At 45.9% G+C, this 20,382-nt stretch overlaps 1 protein-coding gene across 4 annotated transcripts in view; it reads left to right on the top strand.

The window, feature by feature from the left end:
* Positions 1-20,382, top strand: part of MTG1 (mitochondrial ribosome associated GTPase 1) — a 214,659-nt gene that overhangs the window by 127,991 nt on the left and 66,286 nt on the right. For all 4 annotated transcript variants that reach the window (XM_085608706.1, XM_085608708.1, XM_085608705.1 and 1 more), the window contains exons 6-7: positions 10,213-10,269; positions 11,058-11,148. In XM_085608706.1, coding sequence (XP_085464832.1) covers positions 10,213-10,269; positions 11,058-11,148 — 148 coding nt within the window. The remainder of the gene's footprint in view (positions 1-10,212; positions 10,270-11,057; positions 11,149-20,382) is intronic.

Genomic DNA, 20,382 nt, shown 5'->3' on the forward strand with positions numbered 1-20,382 from the left:
GGCATGTATGGTAGTGTCCACCATGTTAATTTCCCTTTTTGGAGTGCCTCGACTCCTGTGAGTGACTACACTATGCAGTGGATCAGGCGCAGCGTCTCCTTCCTCCACTGCAACATGTGGAGTGAAGGCATGTGGTCAGTACCAGTAGCATATGTATTGAGCCTGTGCGCTTAAATAATACACATAAAAATCTGGAGCATCGAACCCACCTTGCGTATTACCCTTCGCACTGTACTCTCGCATGTTTGCCACCCCAGGCCAGTCTAATCAAAAGACTCCTCAGATTTTTTAAAAACCTCATCGTTAGAACTATGGGGATGTTGACAAAAAGATAAAGAAACTGCGGGAGTACCACCATCTTTACTAGCGCAATACGATCCGCCAGAGATAATGGCAACCCAATCCAGCCATCAATCTGTTTTTCCAGGTGCACGCAGGCTTTTCCATAGTTTTCCCTAATTACTACCTCTGGGTCACGGTGTAACCAGATTCCTAAATATTTCACAGGATCCTTGGTCCATACTAGTGGGAATTCCAGGTCGGGGCATATGGTCGACACAGTCAAAGGTATTACGAACGATTTATCCCAGTTAACATATAACCCCGATAGACGACTAAACCTAATATACTCCCGGAGCAATTGTGCCAAGTACTTGGATGGTTCCCGAACAAACAGAACCATGTCATCCGCGTACATGGAAATAGATACTGGCCGATAATTAAAGTTAAGTGCAGTCTCTCTGTGTCGTTGCCGAATCACACACGCCAGCGGTTCCAACAGTAGTGCAAAGAGGAGAGGCGAGAGCGGGCAGCCCTGGCGCGTGCCCCTCTCTATTTGGAACGACTCCGAAGTATAACCACCAACACGCGCCCTTGCACTCGGCTCTGTATATAACACCGTGATCCATCGCATAAACAAGGTAGGGAACCCCATGCAGCGAAGAACATAATGTAGATATCGCCACTCGATCGAGTCAAGCGCTTTGGCTGCGTCGAGCAACACCGCAGCCGCCTGCAACGATGGCTCCAATATATGAAACATAGAGAAAATGGTCCGTAGGTTATGAGACGTGGATCTGTCAGGTATGAAACCTGACTGATCCGGCAGAACCAATAGTCGCATCAGGGGCTGCAGCCTGATCGCTAGTATTTTTGCTAGTATCTTCGCGTCCACATTGATCAGGGACAGTGGGCGATACGAATCACATATTTCCGTCGGTTTATCTTTCTTAAGCAGTGTGATCATTAACGCTGCTCTTAGGGATGGTGGCAGCTTCCCCGACTCGTGGGCCTCTGCATACATTTCCAATAACTGTGGCGCGAGGATATCTGCATATTGTTTGTAAAATTCAACCGTAAGCCCGTCTGGCCCAGGTGCCTTGCCATTAGCTAAACCTGCGATTTTAATATCACGCTCACCTATAGGTGTACATAGGTATTCTCTGTGAGCATTTGACAGCCAGGCGCAGGAAATATCATCGAGATACTCCTCGATTTCTGCTTCCGCCACATTACCCCCGAGTAAAAACATCTGAATTGTTCTAATATATCTCTCAGCTCCCAATGTTCCTCCCCTTGATCATCTACTATTCTATCGATACGCGGTTGGTCTATTCGTTCTTTTATCTTTAACGCTAAGGTGCGCCCAGGTCTGCCTGCCTCACCATACCGTCTAGCCACATACCTACGTGATATATATTTAATCTCTGTATCTGCTAACTCCTCATAATCCTTAAGCGACTGCTGTATCTCAGCCAGCGTGCCCGCGGCCGGGTGCGACTCATATCTACGTTCCAACTCAATGAGCTTGGCCTTGGTGCGTTCTAATTGCGTGCGTATATCTCTCAATATACCTGCAGTCGTACTAATGCATACTCCTCTAATGGTCACTTTAAACGCTTCCCATAGAGTGGCAGGCTCCGTCACCGTGCCCGTATTAATCTCGAAGTACTGAGTAATGGCGTCCCTGACCGTCTTTTCGTATATGGGATCTAACAGCGCCTCAGAACGCAGACGCGATGTGGACGGAGGGCGCATATTAGTCAGAAATATCACCTCCAGGAGAACGGGACTATGATCAGATAGTGTCCTGGCGAGTGGGGTTGGATTTATCCAAATCCACATTCAAATATGTATTTAAATCTCCACCCCAAAATATAGGGGCTTCTGGCCATTCCCGCAATTTTCCACATATACGTGCTACGCATTCAACATCATCAACAATGGGTCCATACATATTAACTAATATAATCATCCGACCACTAATCCGACCACACACCATCGCACATCTGCCCTCCTCATCAACAAACAAATGCAACGGCTGAAACTCCACACCACGCTTAATCAATATCATGACCCCTCTTGCATACGATGAATACGAAGCTGATAATCGAAAGCATGCCCATCTGTTCGCAATCCCTTCAGCCGCATATTTAGTTAAATGTGACTCTTGTAAGAATACAATGTGGACCTCATGGCGATTTAAATATGCTAAAACCTGCCGCACCCTCCTAGGCGAATTAAGGCCTCTCACGTTCCAACTCATTAATCTACATTGATTCATCTGTGGTCCATAGTTAGCTCTGTCCAATTACTACACACATTTTTCCATAAGGTCAAGAACGTGAAGTAAACAAAATCAGAACACAACAAAACTACCCAAGCTACTTTCCCTACCCCCCCTCCCACTCTATCCTCCCAATCAGGCTGAGATTGTGACTCTCCTCACACCCCTTGAGCAACACCTTTCATCTCCTTGTTACCCCAATTGCTAGAAGGGGAACACCCACTGCAGGGTGAGGCTCGGCACGTGAACTCGCACCGAGATGCGGTTGCCAGAATCAGTAGGTACCCCCCGCCTATCTCAAAGTCAATATTAATCTCAATCACATAACATTCAGCACATCCAGGGCTGCAATCGCATATAAAGAGCGATAGAACAAGACTGGAGACAGGAGAAATATAAAAGCCTAGCAGGCCCAAGGCCTCCCCTCCCTCGCTATGCGACTGTAACAATCCGACATCATCCATAGCAGCAACTGGGTGGTGTAGCTTATCATTTCCATATAATATCTGCGCAGCCCCCACAGCCTTTTCCTACCGGAATCTCTTGTAGGCCATACGACCCGCAAGAATGCCAACAACTTCCACCGGACTCCCTTGTTGTCCATACCACCCCTAAGCATGCCAACACCCAGAGCACTGGCAATGCACTGTCTCCAGACAGGGAAAGTAAAAAGGTAGACCTGGCAGGTAAATGCGCCTCTGTTCTCTCTGCGACACGTTGGCTCATGGCAAACTCTGTTGGGTGGTTTGCTTTCCTGGTACAATAGGGCTCACTAGGATGAAAGGGAAGAGCTTCTTCAGCATTTCCCGAACCAGTATAAAAAGAAGGGACGACCTTGTGGCAGAGGGCAAGCTCATTTCCAGCATCAGTATTCGGTGTTCCCTCGATGCTGCTGACATTGCAGCCAGCGTGATAAGTTCAAGTTTCCTTCTTTAGCGCTGCGCATGGCTGCATGTTTCTAGCTTAAAACCAGAGGTCCAGCAACGCCTGCTCAACCTGCCCTTCAATGGAGAGCACCTCTTTGGATCACATGTTGACCAGATGCTTGAAAAGATAAAGAAGGAACCTGATACTGCAAAAGCCATGGGAGCATTGCAAACACCTACCTGTGGTTTATTTCGATGTTTTCAGTACTGTGGAGATTCCAAGACCACCTGAGGCATCCACCTCTTTTCAAAGGCAGCAAACACAGCATACCTCTCCCTGGGGCTGCATCAGAGGAGGTTACAGGGGCAATAGCTCTAGAGACAAAGGCAGGGTCACCAAGGGGGCTGCTCTTGCAAAGAAGTGACTCGCTTTTGCATCCCCCAAACACACAACTGCAGTTGGCGGACGACTACAGGGGTTTCTGCCTCGGTGGGTGGAAATCACTTCAGATCAATGGGCCCTCAATATAAAACCGTGGTTACTGTTTGGTGTTCACAAACACACCACCAAACATTCCTCCCTGCAAACACACCCTTTCCTAGAATATTAGCGCCTCCTTCCATGAGGAAGTGGAGGCACGTATTCACAGGAAGGGCAATAGAGCTTGTGCCACTTCCCTACCTTGGCAGGGGAGTATACTCCCTGTACTTTCTCATTCCTGAGAAGAACAAGTCTCAGGCCCATACTCAACCTGATGCCCCTCAAAAAATACATCCTGGCAGAGCTCTTCCACATGGTAGCACTCCAAGATGTCATCCCTCTATTATAGCAAGGCGACTTTGTGACCACCCTCTACCTGAAGGATGCCTACTTCCACATCACGATCCACTCTGCACTTTGCCAGTTCCGACGCTTCGTGGCAAGTGGCCAGCATGATCAGTTCAAAGTGCTGCCCCTCGGGTCATCACAGCTCTCATGGTGTTCACATATTGTCTGGCCGCGGTAGCCCCTCATCTCAGGAGGAACACTGTCCATGTCTTCCCCTACGTAGATGACTGGCTGATCAAAAGCGCAACTGAATGGCAGCGCTTGTATCACACACAGGCCACCATAGACCTACTTTGCGGTCTAGGTTTTACCATCAATACAACAAAGTCCCGGCTCCAGCCTGTTCAAGACTAGCTTTTCTTGTGGTCGATACCCAACTCTGTCACTGGGAAATCCTACAACAGCCCTGCAAGAGTGCAAGCTTTCCAATCACTATTCCCCCTTTTTCAGACACATTGTCAAGTAATGGTCAGGAAGGTCAGGCAAATCCTTGTCATGATGGCCTCTTGTATTGCCATAGTTCCTCATGCCAGGTTACACATGCACCTGTTGCAGGTGTGCTTAGCTGCACAGTGGTCACAAATAGAGGGTCACTGGGAGAATATACAGTTGATAGGGATGCACTCCTTGCTCTCTGCAGTGGTGGAACAGCAACCACCTGTTGCACGGTCGGCCCTTTCTCTAGCCAGTTTCTCAGATGACAATCCCAACAGACACTTCCCTCACCGGGTGGGGTGCACACTTGAAGGATTTGACCATTCATGGCAGATGGACTCCCCATCAACAGGTTCTCTACATCAACTTCCATCCAGTTAGCCCTTAAGGCGTTCCTCTGCCACATCCAGCACAATGTAGTCATCATTCGCACAGATAACATGACCGCCATGTTTTACCTGCAGAAGTAGGGCAACATTCATTCTCCATAGCTGTCTGCTGCTGACTCCACCACAGAGTCTTTCTACTAGTGAAGTACGTGCAGGTAGTGGGCAACAATTTTAAAGACCTGCTCAGCAGGATGCAGCAACAAGTCCACGAGTGGGAACTCCACCCACAAGCCCCACTCCTGTATTTCCATTGGTGGGGGTTCCCCTACAGAGACCTCTTTGCTACTTCTGAAAATTCAAAATGCTAAATTGTACCTCCAGGTACCCACAGTCCATGGGCAATGCACTATGAATGAACCAGTCAGGGATATTTGCGTATGCTTTTCTGCCTCTCTCACTTCTTTCCCTCATGGTTCGGAAGCATCGAGAAACATCCTTTACTCTCCTACTTGTGGCCTTCACCTGGGCCAGACATCCCTGGCTCATCACCCTCCGTGATCTCTCTCTAGTGCCTCATGAGAAGCTGCCCAACAGGCCAGACCTTCTTACGCAGAGCCACAGCACGCTAAGACACCTGAACCCCAAGCAACTAAATCTTGCAACCTGGCTTCTGAGGTCTTAAAACCTGGATACCTCAACCTACCTGCAGAGTGTATGTCCATCCTGAGCTACTCGGCCAAATGGAAAAGATTTGTGCACTACTGTATTCCTATGCACATCAAGACTCTCCAGACAGTGGAACAAGTGGTCCAAGACATTGTCTGTTACCTGCTTCACTTGCAGGGAGGACCTGGCCTGGCATTTTGGGCTAGACTGTTTTCATAGGGACTAGGGTCATGACTGATTTGCATATGGCTGGGTTCAAACTGGAATGGCATGGGGTGCAACAAAAAAACCGATGGATTTAGGCCCAGATCTCTGTACTGGGGTGAATGTATGACATTGTTCTGCATTCTGTCCATCAATTGTTCTTTTTGCATTTGTCACCCCAAGTGGGACGGGTATGCCCAGACGTGGGTACCATGCTCTCAATGTTACTGGAGTCAAGCTATCCTGGCTGATGTGGGTGAAACCCCGAAAACGGTCCTAGGAAGCTTGTGACCTGGCCTGGCAGTTCGGGCTGGACTGTTCCCATAATTCACTTCTGAAACCTCAAATCTTTCACAAAAAGAAAACGAGTAACAGAGCATTCTCGGGCATGGCCGCGAAGATTTGGAATTCCCTTCCACCGGAAGTTCGCCGAATCCCATCCACCTCTTCCTTCAAAAACGAAGTGAAAAAAATTTGAATGCTGAAATTCCTGCCATAAAGTCCTGGCTCAGTTGCCTCAATACTGCTCTCTTCTCTGATGATATGACTTTCCAGTTCACAGTTTCACTCCTGGGTTTAGCAGTTGGAACAGGCCATTCCACACCTTTGTATGTTATTTATGGAATGTCTCTCTCCCTTCGTTTGATCGCTATCTGTTACTTTTGTGTAATCTGGTGTTTTAATAGGATTGGCAGTCTACTACTGTTACTATGGACATTGCCTATGCCTTTCTGTTGTTGAAACGGTCCTATCTGGTTCTCAAATGTTCTGAATCATTTTGTTGTCGTGCCCTCGTCTTGAACCTAGTGGTAATGTGTATCTTGAACCTATTTGTAATGTTTTGCTCTTGTCACACCTTGGTATTCTACCTACCTCAACTGTGAAGCGCTCTGATACCCTCCTGGGTCTTGTTCGCGCTATACAAAACTTTATGAATAAATAAATAGGTAGCAGTGTTAAGACTGATTTGCATATGGCTGGGTTCTAAACTGGAATGGCGTGGGAAGCAAAACAACGATGGATTTAGGCCCAGATCTCTGTACTGGGGTGAATGTATGACATTGTTCTGCATTCTGTCCATCAATTGTTCTTTTTGCAGTTGTCACCCTTAGTGGGATGGGTATGCCCAGACGTGGATCCTATGCTCTCAGTGCCACTGGAGTCAAGCTATCCTGGCTGATGAAGGGTGAAACCCCAAAACCATTCCTAGGATGCTTGTTTCCCGTCCAGGGAGAACTTGGCCTGGCAGTTTGGGCTGGACTGTTCGCATAAGGAGCAGGGTCAAGACTTATTTGCATATGGCTGGGTTCAAACTGGAATGGCATGGGGAGCCCAAAAATGATGGATTTAGGGCCCAGATCTCTGTACTGAGGTGAATGAAAGACTTGTTCTGCATTCTGTCCATCAATTGTTCTTTTTGCTACTGTATTCCTAGGCACATCAAGACTCCCTAGGCAGTGGTCCAAGACATTTTCTGTTACCTGCGTCTCTTGCAAATATCGGGCTTCACTTAGACCTCCATTACACTTAATTTAGCTGCAGTTGCTGCTTCCTTTCAGAACAGGGAACACATATAACTCTTCAGGCTTCCTGTTATTAAAGTCTTTATGGGAGGACTTAAGAGTCATTTCACCCAGAGTGCCTCCTCCTTTCACCCATTCCCTGGACAGATCCTTTCTTGGAAGGTAGCTTTCCTAGTGTCAGTCACCTCCCTCAGACATGTGAGGGAGCTTCTGGCTCTTACATTTGTTGAACATTTTTTCTAAGTTTACACCAAATCCAGATTTCTCCCGAAGGTGGTCTCTTCTTTCCACCTCAATCTGTTGAACTCCTAGTGTTTTACCCTCGTCCGCAGTCCATGTAGAGAGGGTTTTTCATACACTAGGTATCAAAAAAGCCCTCATGTATTAAATTGATAGTTCAAAACACCTCCGTAACACACAGCAGCTTGTTGCCTCTTTTTCCAAACCACACATGGGTTATGCTCCCTCTAAAGCATGAATAGCAATTCTTATTGGTCAATTGTAAACAGACCTGTTATTCCAAGGCTAAAATACCTTTGCCTTTTCCTCTCAGAACCCACTCTGCCTGCAAAAAGGGACCTTTATGGGCTTTCTCTGTAATATTCCAATAGCTTGCATCTGCAAAGTAGCTACCTGGTAGACTCCCCACACTGTAATCAAGCATTACTGTGTGGATGTTTTAGCATGCCAACAAGCTAACATTGGCCAGGCTGTCCATAGCACACTTTTCCAATCTTCTACAATTTCCTCCGGCTAGCTCCCGATTGCTCCCGCTTAGGGGAGGGCTACTTAACAGTCTATGTGCAACATGTGTATCTAGAGCTACATATGCCACAAGCGGAAAATGTTACTTACCCTGTAAGCATCTGTTAGTGGCATGTAGTGCTGTAGATTCACATGCACCCACCCTCCTCCGCAGAAGGCTTTGGCTGTTGCAAATACCTTTCCTTCTCCTTTCTATGCACGGTCATCTTCGTTATCTCTACTCTTCATTTCCATCTTTATCTGCCATGCATTACCAGCAATGGGTGGAGTCACTATACCTACCTTGTGACCCAAAACCTTCTTCAAAGAAAAACACATTACACAAGTCTGAGCACAGTACTAGGTGGCAGAAGTATGCACTGCATGTGAATCTACAGCACTACGTGGCACAAGCAGATACTTAAATGGTTAAGTAACATTTTCCTTATGTCTAAAAGTGTTTATTTCAACAGTCTCATCCTGCTGCTTTGCACATGAATCATAACCACACAGAATAGTCTTAAAACAGCACTAATGCATATCACTAACAATGAGAATAGTGTAAACATTTTTAACATGGGTGAAATGTCATTTAGCAACCCACAACACCAAAGGCTACTTCTGTATGTTATACCATGAGAGCATGGACTAGCTAACTTGCATCTAGAGTTTCTTGGGATTCAGCACAGTGCACAACTGTTTACAAAAAAAAGCTGCAGTTATCAAAAAGCCAGGAGAAAGCGTTCCCTACAATGGAAAACACACATCATCTGTTCTCATCTCTGCTCTAAATTGCTTTGGTATAAGCTCTCAGCACAGGAAGGGATGGTGCAGCAGTATGGTAGTCTGGCAGCCTCTGGCAGGATCTTGTGCGATAATCTTGCTCAAAGTCCTCTCTGAACCAGTGGCCACTTCATGGGGTTTTTATAGTATTGGCCACAGACCTTTATCCTACTTGGGGTAATTTTAATGCCATACCTAACCTTTATGCATCAATATGATAGTCTTAAGACGAATCAGTAGGAACCATTATGACAAAAGAATGTCAATTTAGGCTACATTGTTTGTTATATTCGTTGTCTGACCTTGACAAAAAGATAACAGGGAACTTGTCCAAAACTGTTGTCACTTTAGGTGTTTTTTCAAAGTCGTAGTCTTGATGATTTGACACTTTCATAGGTTCTTCAAAAGATAAGGGCAGACAGTATGTAGGTCAAAGGTAGACAGACTAATGATCGGGCAAATAATGGAGTCTTGGACTGCTCAAAATTAAGTCTGGCCTTGAGGTCTTTACAATAACTTTAATGGTTTTACTAGTAATGCAATAGTGAATCCTAAAATGTAGTTTTTGTTATTAAGGTGGTGACACTCTGACAAAGCCAAAAGTCTTGACTTTATATACTGACTCTCCTCATAATGTGTTAACTTGACAAAGCATAAGGTGGTTATTATTATTTATGAGATCACCCCTTAACAAAGCCAATAGGCCTGCTTCATTTAACACCCTTTTATATTGTGATTTTGCATCTGTTATGGGTAGGTGGTACTGCAACTATGGGGTTTAAGACCCACTTAGGGGTGTAATGTGATATGAGAGTGTCACCAAAGGTGCTTCCATCTACCGGAATGTATACATTTTTAAGTTAATGTGTGGTGCTTAGTAGTGTGTGTGCGCAGTAAAATTTCTTTTCTTTTTTTAAAGTAAAAGCACTGAGTGGACAAAAATGTATTGAGTTTTGTTGTTACATGTCAGTGCATTCCAATTGTTAGCCCACACCACCTTCCCTGAGTAGGCCTTGGACTGCTATGCATCGCTACCCTGAGAGAGTCATGTTTTGCAATGGAGTGATTGGTTCGCAGTAAATAGACAATTGGGGACTTATTACTTGAGCAGGATTCTCATCCTTTGCAGCTAGAAGCCCAATTTCTTACATTCTTCCATTAACTGATTTACTAGGAATTGCTTGAATGTCCTCTTATTTGGGTAATTACATACAGAACATATGTACTTTGGTCTGCTTAGTTTCTGTCTGTGCTTCTTGTTTTTCAGGTGGTTCCCATGGCCACAGAAGTGATCCAGTCCAGTAATCGGTTCCAGCGGACTGAGGTCAGCTCAGAGAAATGTAAACATGGGTTTGTGTACAGAATTTGTGTCAGGGGTGGGGGGGACATAATCACTTTGCTCTGGACATTCTCTTCATAGGTCTCAGCCCTTATCACTACAGGTTCCGCGTTCTCTTTTACTTTAATTTAAGCTTTGTTTCAATGTGTGTGCTAGTATGTCTCTCTCGTTTGCTCTCCGCCTTAGACTGTGGACAATCTTAAGTTGGAAAAATGAACTCTGTGTCCAGTTCCTTGCTTCCACATTCAAATTCGTTGTAACACGTTTCCTTTGCTTTCAGGCTTGATTTCCCAGTTGTCTCCAAAAATTGGTGTGGTTTCTGGTATTTCTTTTTCCTGCCAACCTTGCAATTGCTTGCTGACTCTGCTGTCCCTCTTTCTGCTAAACAGTGCCTCCTGCTCTCTATCTTCATTTGCCTCTCTGCTTTTTTACTCTTCCTCTTTCTGTAACTCCCTGCCTTTCTATTTCTTATTTTGTACCTTGATCTCATTCTTTGCTTCTCCCTCTCCTGATGTCAACCTTGCTCTCTTACTCTCTGCCTTGTTTGTTCTCTATTCTGTTTTTGCCACTTTCTCACTATCTCCCACTCTGTTTTACTTTTTTTTATATCTTCTTACTTTGATTTCTCACTCTCATCACCGATCTTACTGTCTTTCACTCTCCTTCTTGTTCCTTCTCACGCTCTACCTTTGTCTTCTCCCACTCTTTTGTGTCTCTGCATGTTGAATAGATTTTTTCTGAGGGCGTTATAATTTGAACTTTCTTTGTTCCAGACCCTGGGCTATTGTATCATGGTGATCGGAGTGCCAAATGTGGGGAAGTCATCAGTGATTAACGCCATACGAAGGCAGCATCTCAAAAAGGGTACGGACAAGATTAGTAAGATCTATTCTAAGATACAGAAATCGAAGTCACTTCCTTGCAAGCTGATCATTCCTCCCACAAATCCTAGTGTCAGTCTCATCCTTAGCATTCTCAGGTCTTAAACTAGGGTGCAAAAAAGCCAGCATTAGGAAAGCATTGAAGATCCCAGACGCGCCATGCACAACAAAAACAATAGGAGATCACTTATTTGTGTTTGGGTCTGAGATAACTACTATCATAAATGTCTCCCTATAACAAGGAATGATTTTCAATGTTTTAAAAAATTGAATAATCACCCTGCTCCAGAAAATTCACTATCCCACTAGAACAGTCTTATCGCCTAACCCCCTTTGTTAGCAAGATCCCAGAGGGCAAGGTTACTCCACAAGTGCAAGACTTCACAGAGTCAAACTCAATTTTACATGACAGGTTCTCTGGATTCAGGCCAGACAAAGTGATGCAAATTATTAAATCAGTGATATCCAGGAGCACCTGCTATCATCATTAGACTTGGAAAATTCTGAAGTATTGCTCGTCACTGACGTGTCAGCGACATATGATACGATGGCCGGCGAAGCATTATTGGACTGGGTAATAAAACCATCCGGATTCTCTGGCATGGCACTCCAGTAGAGCAATTTCTTCTTTTCAAATCACAGCCAGCAACTCAGATTGTCTCATCACCATCAACAGTAAAACCCATCACATTTGATGTTGCAAAGGGATCTCTGCTGTCACCCCTTTTGTTCAACATCTACATGAAGTGATTCGTCCAGTTGTTATCATAATATGACGTAGAGTTCCAAATAAACAATGAGGGCACCAACTTCATAACTGGGTAGAGTATCACAGTGGGCAATGTGAAGACATATATGCCTGCCTGAATCAAGCTTATTACTAGATGAAGAAGAGTTATGGCTGCCTGAAGGGGTCAAAAGAGAAATCCTTGAAGGCAGATATACATAGGACGATAACCTTCTCTTAATCTCACTAGAAGAACTAGGTCTCTCACCTTAATCCACCAAAACAGTGAACAATTGTATAGTATGGTTCAAATGAGAATTTTAATTTAGCTGTCTTATCTTGGTGGTAACCAAAAATATCAATTTGAACCTTGAGCTGCCGAGAAACTTCTGCCACTGCTCCATCTGCCTTAATGTACTGAGCTGTCGAGGCCTTTGCTGTTATCAAGCCTTGCCGTCTGCACTGTTCTCTATGGTGGAACCACAAAGAAAAACAGATGTAAACTCCAGTTACTGCAAAACCAAGACGCTAGATTATGTTTCAATGTAAAGAAATCATCACACATTCAACCAGCTCTTAAAGACGGCATTGTCTTCTAGTAGACACACAATGAATAATGGTCAAAACTCTGTGCACCATCTTCATAGCTTGCATTTGTCAACGCCCAGAATACTTTAAATTATTGTTTTTGAACTGCACTCCAAGTCCCAAGCTGTGAGCCAGTAGCACAAGCTTGCTAGTTCAGGCCAAGTTTAATAAAGGAGCCCTGATAGCCAGCCACTTTTCTGAGATACCTTCGCCGACCATTCCTAAACACATTCAGACTATCCCCCACAGGCTAAAGTCCAATTAAGTTGAGAACAACTCACCTCAAAGTGCAGACTTTTTAGTGATTAGGGCTATGAAATGACAATACATCATAAGTGAGTAATTGTCCAAGAAAAATCAACAGACATTTCAGGATCCCTCATGACTTCAGAACTAGGCTCTGATGGGATGCTGGTGTGATGGTTTAGAAGTGTTAATACATGTGATGCTGGAGGGCACTGAGTAGCTACAGTTTGTTGCTGTGTACCCCACACCACAGTATTGGATCTAACTTGGAGAACCTAAAAGAAAATTACTGATTCACAGATTTTGATAGGCCAATGGGCAATCAAGTGCCTCTATTACCCATGGCACTCCACATGTTTAGGCCCTCTGAGCCCTAATAGTCAAATTTTTGTTGGAGAAATATGCCCTAGCAGCTACAGCTGAAGGAGATGTGGCCTAGCAGCTAGAGCAAACGACTTTAGAACCTGAGGGTGCAGATTCGAACCCAGGCCCAGAGCTTGACACCACCTCATGTATGATAGACAAATCACTTAATCTCCCTGTGCATAAAAAATGTGAAATGTTGTGTTTGAATTGTATTTATGTAATCCCCACTGGATGTACCCGATTGTGCAAATAATCTATCATTCCCCCAAGTAATGTACAGTGCATTGATGCTTCTAAGCTACGTTTTCGCTATATAAATTCCAGTGCATGCAGATCTGTTCTTAAAATTATGCTGTATTACAATTATCTCCCAAACCTTGATTTGGAACTAAGATGTGTTATTGTGGGATAAAATTGTGGTACAAGGCTAATGCCGCTCTTCCAGTTGACACCGTGTTCCACCACATAATTATTTCTGAACTTTCATCAGTGAAGGCACCACAGATGCAATCTTATAATATAAAAGGCTTTAGTTATTAATTTATTAAGAATTTTTTATTTAGCCCATACACGGCCAGAGAGGATCAGAGACCTTTGCAGAGGTGGCTATACAAAAAAACCTTCAGAAAAACATCAAAGGCTAGACAAAGCCCTGTATGGATATGGATTTGAAAAAGAGAGAACGGGTCATGCACACAATATAGAATAGATGTGAGACATCAATTAAAACAGTTCAAAGTTAAAATATCAAAAGAAAATCATTGAAGGCCAAACATTGAGTAAGTGCACAGAATGTCCAGACTAATTGCAGAGGTCAGTGTTCATGGAAAGAAATCAAACAGAGCAGGACGTAATGAAAGCAAGAAGTGCAAAAGCACTCGGTATCAACATAAGGTAATAGAACAATTGAAACCCAGTAGGACCATAGTTGTTGATTCATACCGGCAGGTATTTACGGGAATCAGTTTATTGAAATGCAGCAGGAGAATTATAAGTATTTACCAGGATTGCTGAGGACAACTGGCAGTTTTGCAGCATAGACAACTTCCATATTCACATGCTGTGCATATTCCGCCACCTAGTGGTTGGAGTCGGAAAGTTCTTTGCTTTTTTTTTCCTTTGAATTTTAGGTCTCGCCTGAGTCAGCGCTTTAGCGCTGCTCTGGCGAGAGTTTTAGTAAGCCGGTTTGTTTTGGAAGTGCTAATTAGTGGCTTTTGTCAGGCCTCCAGCTACAGTGTATGTGCGCCGGGCGCACGCACCATTTGTCAGCCTGCGTGCTCACTTTCGCGGCTGCTTTGATGTTCTCAGTGAGCCGCGCGGCCACTGAGAACATCAAAGCGGCCGCGAAAGTGCACACCATTTGCCAGCCTGCGTGCCTCTCTCCGCCTTAGTGCGCGCGATGTGCCCTACCCCCTCCCTTATCCCACTTCCTGCTTGTTTTAGACTTCCTTTATGTTTTAGTCCCCAGGTTGTCCGTTTGGTTTTGTTTTATCTTTTTAACTGACACTTAAGGTTTTAGTGCAATATTTAGTGCAAGGGGCTGTCATAAACACCTCTATTGTGTTCCAACAACTGTACAAACTGTGATATCAGTGGTGATTTTAAGGATGCATTGATAGTTCTCCGGGTGCTATCCATAACGACTTTCCTTCTTTTTGATCAGTAGGACTGTAAATGAAATGGCAGTGAGTTCCTTTTTTGAAGTCCATTGTTTCCCTTAACATGTGTTATTTGCCTTTGCGCCGCCACCCCAGTGCACGTTACCTGATTTTATGGTAGCCTGGAGGGCCCTGCTGCCAGACAGCTTCCCAGCATCGCGTGCCTGCGGTGAAAAACATATCGCTCGCCTCTGCTCTCATGTAGGAGAATGAATCCTTTGACGTATTAGGCAGACGTAATTCACTCCTCCGTTTTAAGCCCTAGCTGTATACACGCATTCTTGCATTTAGATGCAAAACATTTGTGTTTCGGCGGGAGGCTTTTTAAACTATGGCAATAGCCGACTTTAAAATCCTAAACACTCTCAAGTGCAAAATGCACTTCTGAGTTTTTATTATTCCATCACAAAGCGTTGTAAGTTACGCATTCAGTGGCGTTAACTGGCTGTTTTATCTTTCAGTAAATCTGAATACCCGAGTGTTTATCAAGGTTAATTATTTCCTGGCCATTAGCACGCCAATTACCAATGCTACATCTTTGCCGTGCGACATACTAACATACAATATATAGCGCATTGGACCATCTGTCTGGTCTCTAGACGCTGTGTGGTTTGGTGTGAACCAATGTTTTCCTGTGAAAAAAACATTGCGATGATGTCACAGGGTGCTTACTTTGTGTTTCCTGCCAAATGAGTAGGCCGATCCTTCACTGTGGAGAAGCGTCATTTACGACCACCTTTGAAGGCACTATTTCACCGCATTAACCTTTTGTTGTCCCTTAATGGCCTAATGTTTTTGTACAAAGCAGGAGGGGGTGTTCGCCGCAGCAATTAAAACACTCTAAGCAGCCCCCTGTTGTCAATGAAAGACAATTGGATCCCCAGCTGGCCTTTTCATCAAGCCTCGGACAGGCGTCTCTGATTACAGATAGTTTACAACCCACTTGAGCAGAATTAATAGTTGAGCGCCTGGTTAATTCAGACCAAATACATAAATCGACTTCAGCATTAAAAACAAGCATTGGCATAGCCAATAGGTCTCGCCTTTGGGACCTTATAAGTGTTTAGTCATGCAACAGTTGATGTTGTTGCACGAAGGCTATTGTGCTGGATAACTAAGCACTTATAAGGTCCCAAAGGCGAGACCTATTGGCTATGCCAATGCTTGTTTTGCTGGGTGGTTGTGAAACCCAATCCCTCTTGGTCAGGCTACAACCCCCTTTGTGTGTGTGCAAGCTCTCAGATTATTTTTTCTGCCATGGAGATCGGAGGTGCACTGAAGACGTCTGAAAAAAATACAGCAGCAGACGCAGACAAGAAATAAAGTCCACCAGAAACTCCAAGGAGAGAGGTGATACCAAGGAAGGTAGCATGAGGGGGAAAACTCTAAGCAAGGCAGCTTCTATGGCGCTGCTCACTTTGTTCCTCATGCAAGTAAATAAGTAAACTTTTCTCTAGCAGAATACATTCTCCAGGTATTTGGGAGATGTTTCTGCGGGGAGCTGAGGGTTCATCCGGAAAGAAGGTAAGATTTTGCTCTTTAAATGTAATATAGGAGCAAAAGCATGGGTGAATTGCTCCACGTACTAGCAAAAAACTTAAATAACGCAGCTCAGCCGCATTTTAATTACAAGGTTGGAAAATACCAACACATCTATCAGGATGTGCCTATGGCGATGTGTCAATGTACTGTTTACTCACTTCCTATGCGTTTTTTACATTGTTTGATAACAACTTTCATAGTTTTAATGATACGTTGGAAACGCACAAAAGTGCCTCTTCCATACAGCACTGCTAAATACTCAGATTTGCGCGCTATGCTTACAAGGGTTTAAGATAAACAAAGAAAAACATGTTTTTTTTTCTTAAATTAACAGGAGACTTTATACATTTTTTAAACAATGTTCAGACCTCCACGGGAGGGTTAACTCCCAGAGGTTTCTCAAACCACGTACAAAAGATTGTACTTCACAGACATTAAAGATCCGGGCACAGCACTTCCAATGCGGCACCAGATGCGGCTTCCAAGCACAGGGAAGTAAAGGTCATAACAAGCATTTGCAATGCAATAGGTCTCGCATTTGTGAGAGTAAGAGCTATTGCCGTAGTAAATGACAATGTTTTTTACTTGTGTGTTTTGGTTTGGAGTGGATGTATATGGTGTGGAGTCAAATTATGTGGGTTACATTGGAATTGTTAGTTGTGGAATTGTGTGGCGTGTAGTGTATTTGTATAGTTGAATTATGTGGTGGATAGATGGATTGAGAGCTGCAGAGAATAGATAGAAAGGAAGATAGAGAGGCATAGGAAGTTTGTGCACGAAGTGGTGAATGAGCTTGAAATAGACAGGGGAGCAGAAAGACTGTGTGAGAAAGAAGTGAAGAGCAGGTCACAGACGCATAAAGAGGGAGCGCAAAATCAATTTCACGTAAAAATCAAACCAATATTCTGATGTTCGAGGCATGTGGGCTGCTGAATTCATATCTGTGCATAGATCGCCGCCTAGTGTTGGGTCCGGATGTTTGCACGTTGTTGTCCTGGAAGAGTCTTCGAAGTATCCTTGGATAGGTGACTCCTCCCCTGGACTACAGTGCGCATGGGCATCCCCTCCATCCTCAGATTGTTTTTTTCCGCCATTGGGTTCGGATGTGCTATCTTAGCTCAAGTTAGGAAAAAATGTTGTCGAGGCCAAAAGGCCTTTAGTTCGCGTCGGTACTGTTTATCGATCGGTTTTCGATACCACCTTGTTAGTTTACTAACTTTCAGGACCGACTTTTTTCGCATTTACCTGTCCATCGACTACTTCGACGATGGAATCGAGGACGCCATTCAAGAGGTGTCCGGTGTGCAATGCGAAGTACCCCCACATCGACGTCCATCCGGTGTGCAACAAATGCCTTTCGCCGGACCACGACGAATCGACATGCATGGCCTGTGCCCGGTTCCGTTCCAAAAAGACTCTACGGAATCGACGAGCGGCGAGACTCGAAGCGCAGCACGCGGCACCGGCACCAGCGGACATCTTCAACGAGGCCGAAGATGTCGAAGAACTGGAAGTCCTACCCTCCAGTCCCGTTTCCGAACACGACTCCGGATCGGACGAAGTCGACGAATCACTCTTCCACAGAGGTGAAGACGACACCGAGGTAGGAGACGACGAGGAGGCCTTAGGGGCCGAAGAGAGTAGCTCCAATGATGAACAAGGCCTACCTGTTCAGACCGAAGAAAGCCCAGTGCCACAGTCTATGGCTCCGGTCGAGGGATCGCCTTCGGGCCTTACCCGAGACCCATCCCGCAGTTCTTCGGCCCCGCCCTCGGGCCCGGCCTCGGACATTAAGCAGCAGCCATTACTGCCTAAACCGGCTGGTTTCACTTCGACAAAACCGAAACCGAAAGCTGCACCGGTTCAAACGAAACCGAAACCGAAAGTGGCGCTAGTCTGATCGAGGCCTCCCACGCCTTCGACGCCAGTGCAACGCGTCGGCACCGAGCGCACCAAGAGAGACTTCGGTGCCGAACTTGAAGCGGGCGACGTCGGAGTCGACGTACGGAAAAAGGCCTTCGGCGCCAACAAACCTGCTCAACTCCCGACGCCACCGACACCGAGGACCGCACTGCCTGCTACGTCTCGCATCGCTCCCTCGACAACACCAAAGCCTCACGCATCGAAAACGTCGACGGTCATTTCCACACCTCGACTCGATGAACCACCGGCGCCGAAAAAGTCCACGGCTGCCTCTACGAACCTGGTCGGTGCAAAAGCCTCAAAGGCGCTCCAAACGCGACCCTTTGCGGCACAAAGCAGCAAAACCAAGACTGCCCTCCAGGACCCGTCGGGTTCCGGACCGATCGACGCTCCGGCAGCCTCTTCGGTGCCAGCCAACATTACCTTTGGCTTGCCTCCGTCCACAATCCCGAAAATATTCCAACTCAGGACACGGGTCACCCAGTCCACGATTACACCTGCCGAGACGTCTCCGGCACATGTCATCGACGCCAACACTGGCAGAATGATTCTCCACGAGCGGAGAATAACTTCGGAACCACCGTTGGACCCTTTCAGGATCCCACTAAAAAGGAAGCTGCCTGTAGAATCAGAACCTGCCCTTTATGAACCTTTCCACTCATCCTACCAGGAACCACAGTTATTCTCTCCCACACACTCCGACACGGATGCGTTGGAGGACTACATGGAGGACCAAACCCCCTACCGTGGAGACATGGACCCTGATGACCAGCAGGACCCTGATCACACTTGGGGCGACCCAGTAGACCCAGGTGCACCTCTCGATGCACAGGACCCACAACTCTATGGGGCAAAAACATCTCCCACAGAGGATACTGCAGCCTTCAACGCTCTTATTGAACGTGCTGCCAATAACCATGGGGTGCAGCTTCACTCTGACACCATCGAAGATGACTTTCTTATGGACACTTTCGTATCCTCAGAACGGCATGTAAAGACTCTGCCCATGTTGAAAGGAGTCCTCAAACCAGCCAAGGACATTTTCAAGGAACCCACCAGGGCACGAGTGATAAACCCCAGGATTGATAAGAAATACCGATCAGCACCTGGGGACCCTACTTACATCAGAGGCCAATTACCACTAGACTCCATTGTCGTAGCGAATGCTCGCAAGAGGGCACACTCGCAAACGACAGGTGACGCTCCTCCCCCGGACAAAGAGTCCAAGGTGTTAGAGACCTCTGGCAAGCGAGTTGCCGCCCAAGCTGCCAACATATGGCGCATAGCCAACACTCAAGCGCTCCTTGCTCGCTATGATAGAGCGCACTATGACACACTGGAGCAACTATTCCAACATCTCCCTGACCAGTTCAAGGAAGGCGCAGAAATTCTCATCAGAGAAGGACAGCTACTCACGAATGCTTCCATCAAGTGTGCACTAGATGCCGCTGACACAGCTGCCAGGGCCATAAACACAAGCGTCATGCTGCGACGCCATGCCTGGTTACGAATCTCTGGATTCAAGCCTGAGGTACAAAATAATATACTCAACCAGCCTGTCAACCCCGACTATTTATTCGGGCCGGAGGTTGACACCACCCTTGAAAAGATCAAAAAGGACACGGACACTGCAAAGTCCATGGGCGCCCTCCAAACTCAGTCCTTTCGGAGCGGCTCCTTTCGTCGCCCCGGAAACAAGGGAGCAGGTAGAGGACAGGGGTCACAACAAACGTATAACAAAGGCAATACACAGACCACGTACGATAAAAACACCCGAGGTGGATATCGTGGCTCCAGTACAAAGGGCAGAGGACGCGGCTACGGCAACACCAGGTCCTCCCCCAAAAACAAGCAGTGACGCCCTCTCCCTTCCTCCCGACCACATAACACCTGTCGGGGGAAGGCTACAAAGGTTCCTGTCCACGTGGAACTCCATCACCACGGACAGGTGGGTCAAAGATATTGTCAAATACGGTTACTGTCTAGAGTTAACCTCCACTCCACCCATAATACCGCCAAGAAACCGTCCTATGTCCTCAGAGCACTTAACGCTCTTACAGCAGGAGGTGCAAAGTATGCTTCTAAAAGGCGCTATAGAGGTCGTACCTGTCCACGAGCAGGGTACGGGAGTGTACTCCCTCTACTTCTTGATACCAAAAAAGGACGG

The sequence above is a fragment of the Triturus cristatus genome, chromosome 1_2 (assembly GCF_964204655.1).
Source record: "Triturus cristatus chromosome 1_2, aTriCri1.1, whole genome shotgun sequence".
Classification (NCBI taxonomy): Eukaryota; Metazoa; Chordata; class Amphibia; order Caudata; family Salamandridae; genus Triturus; species Triturus cristatus.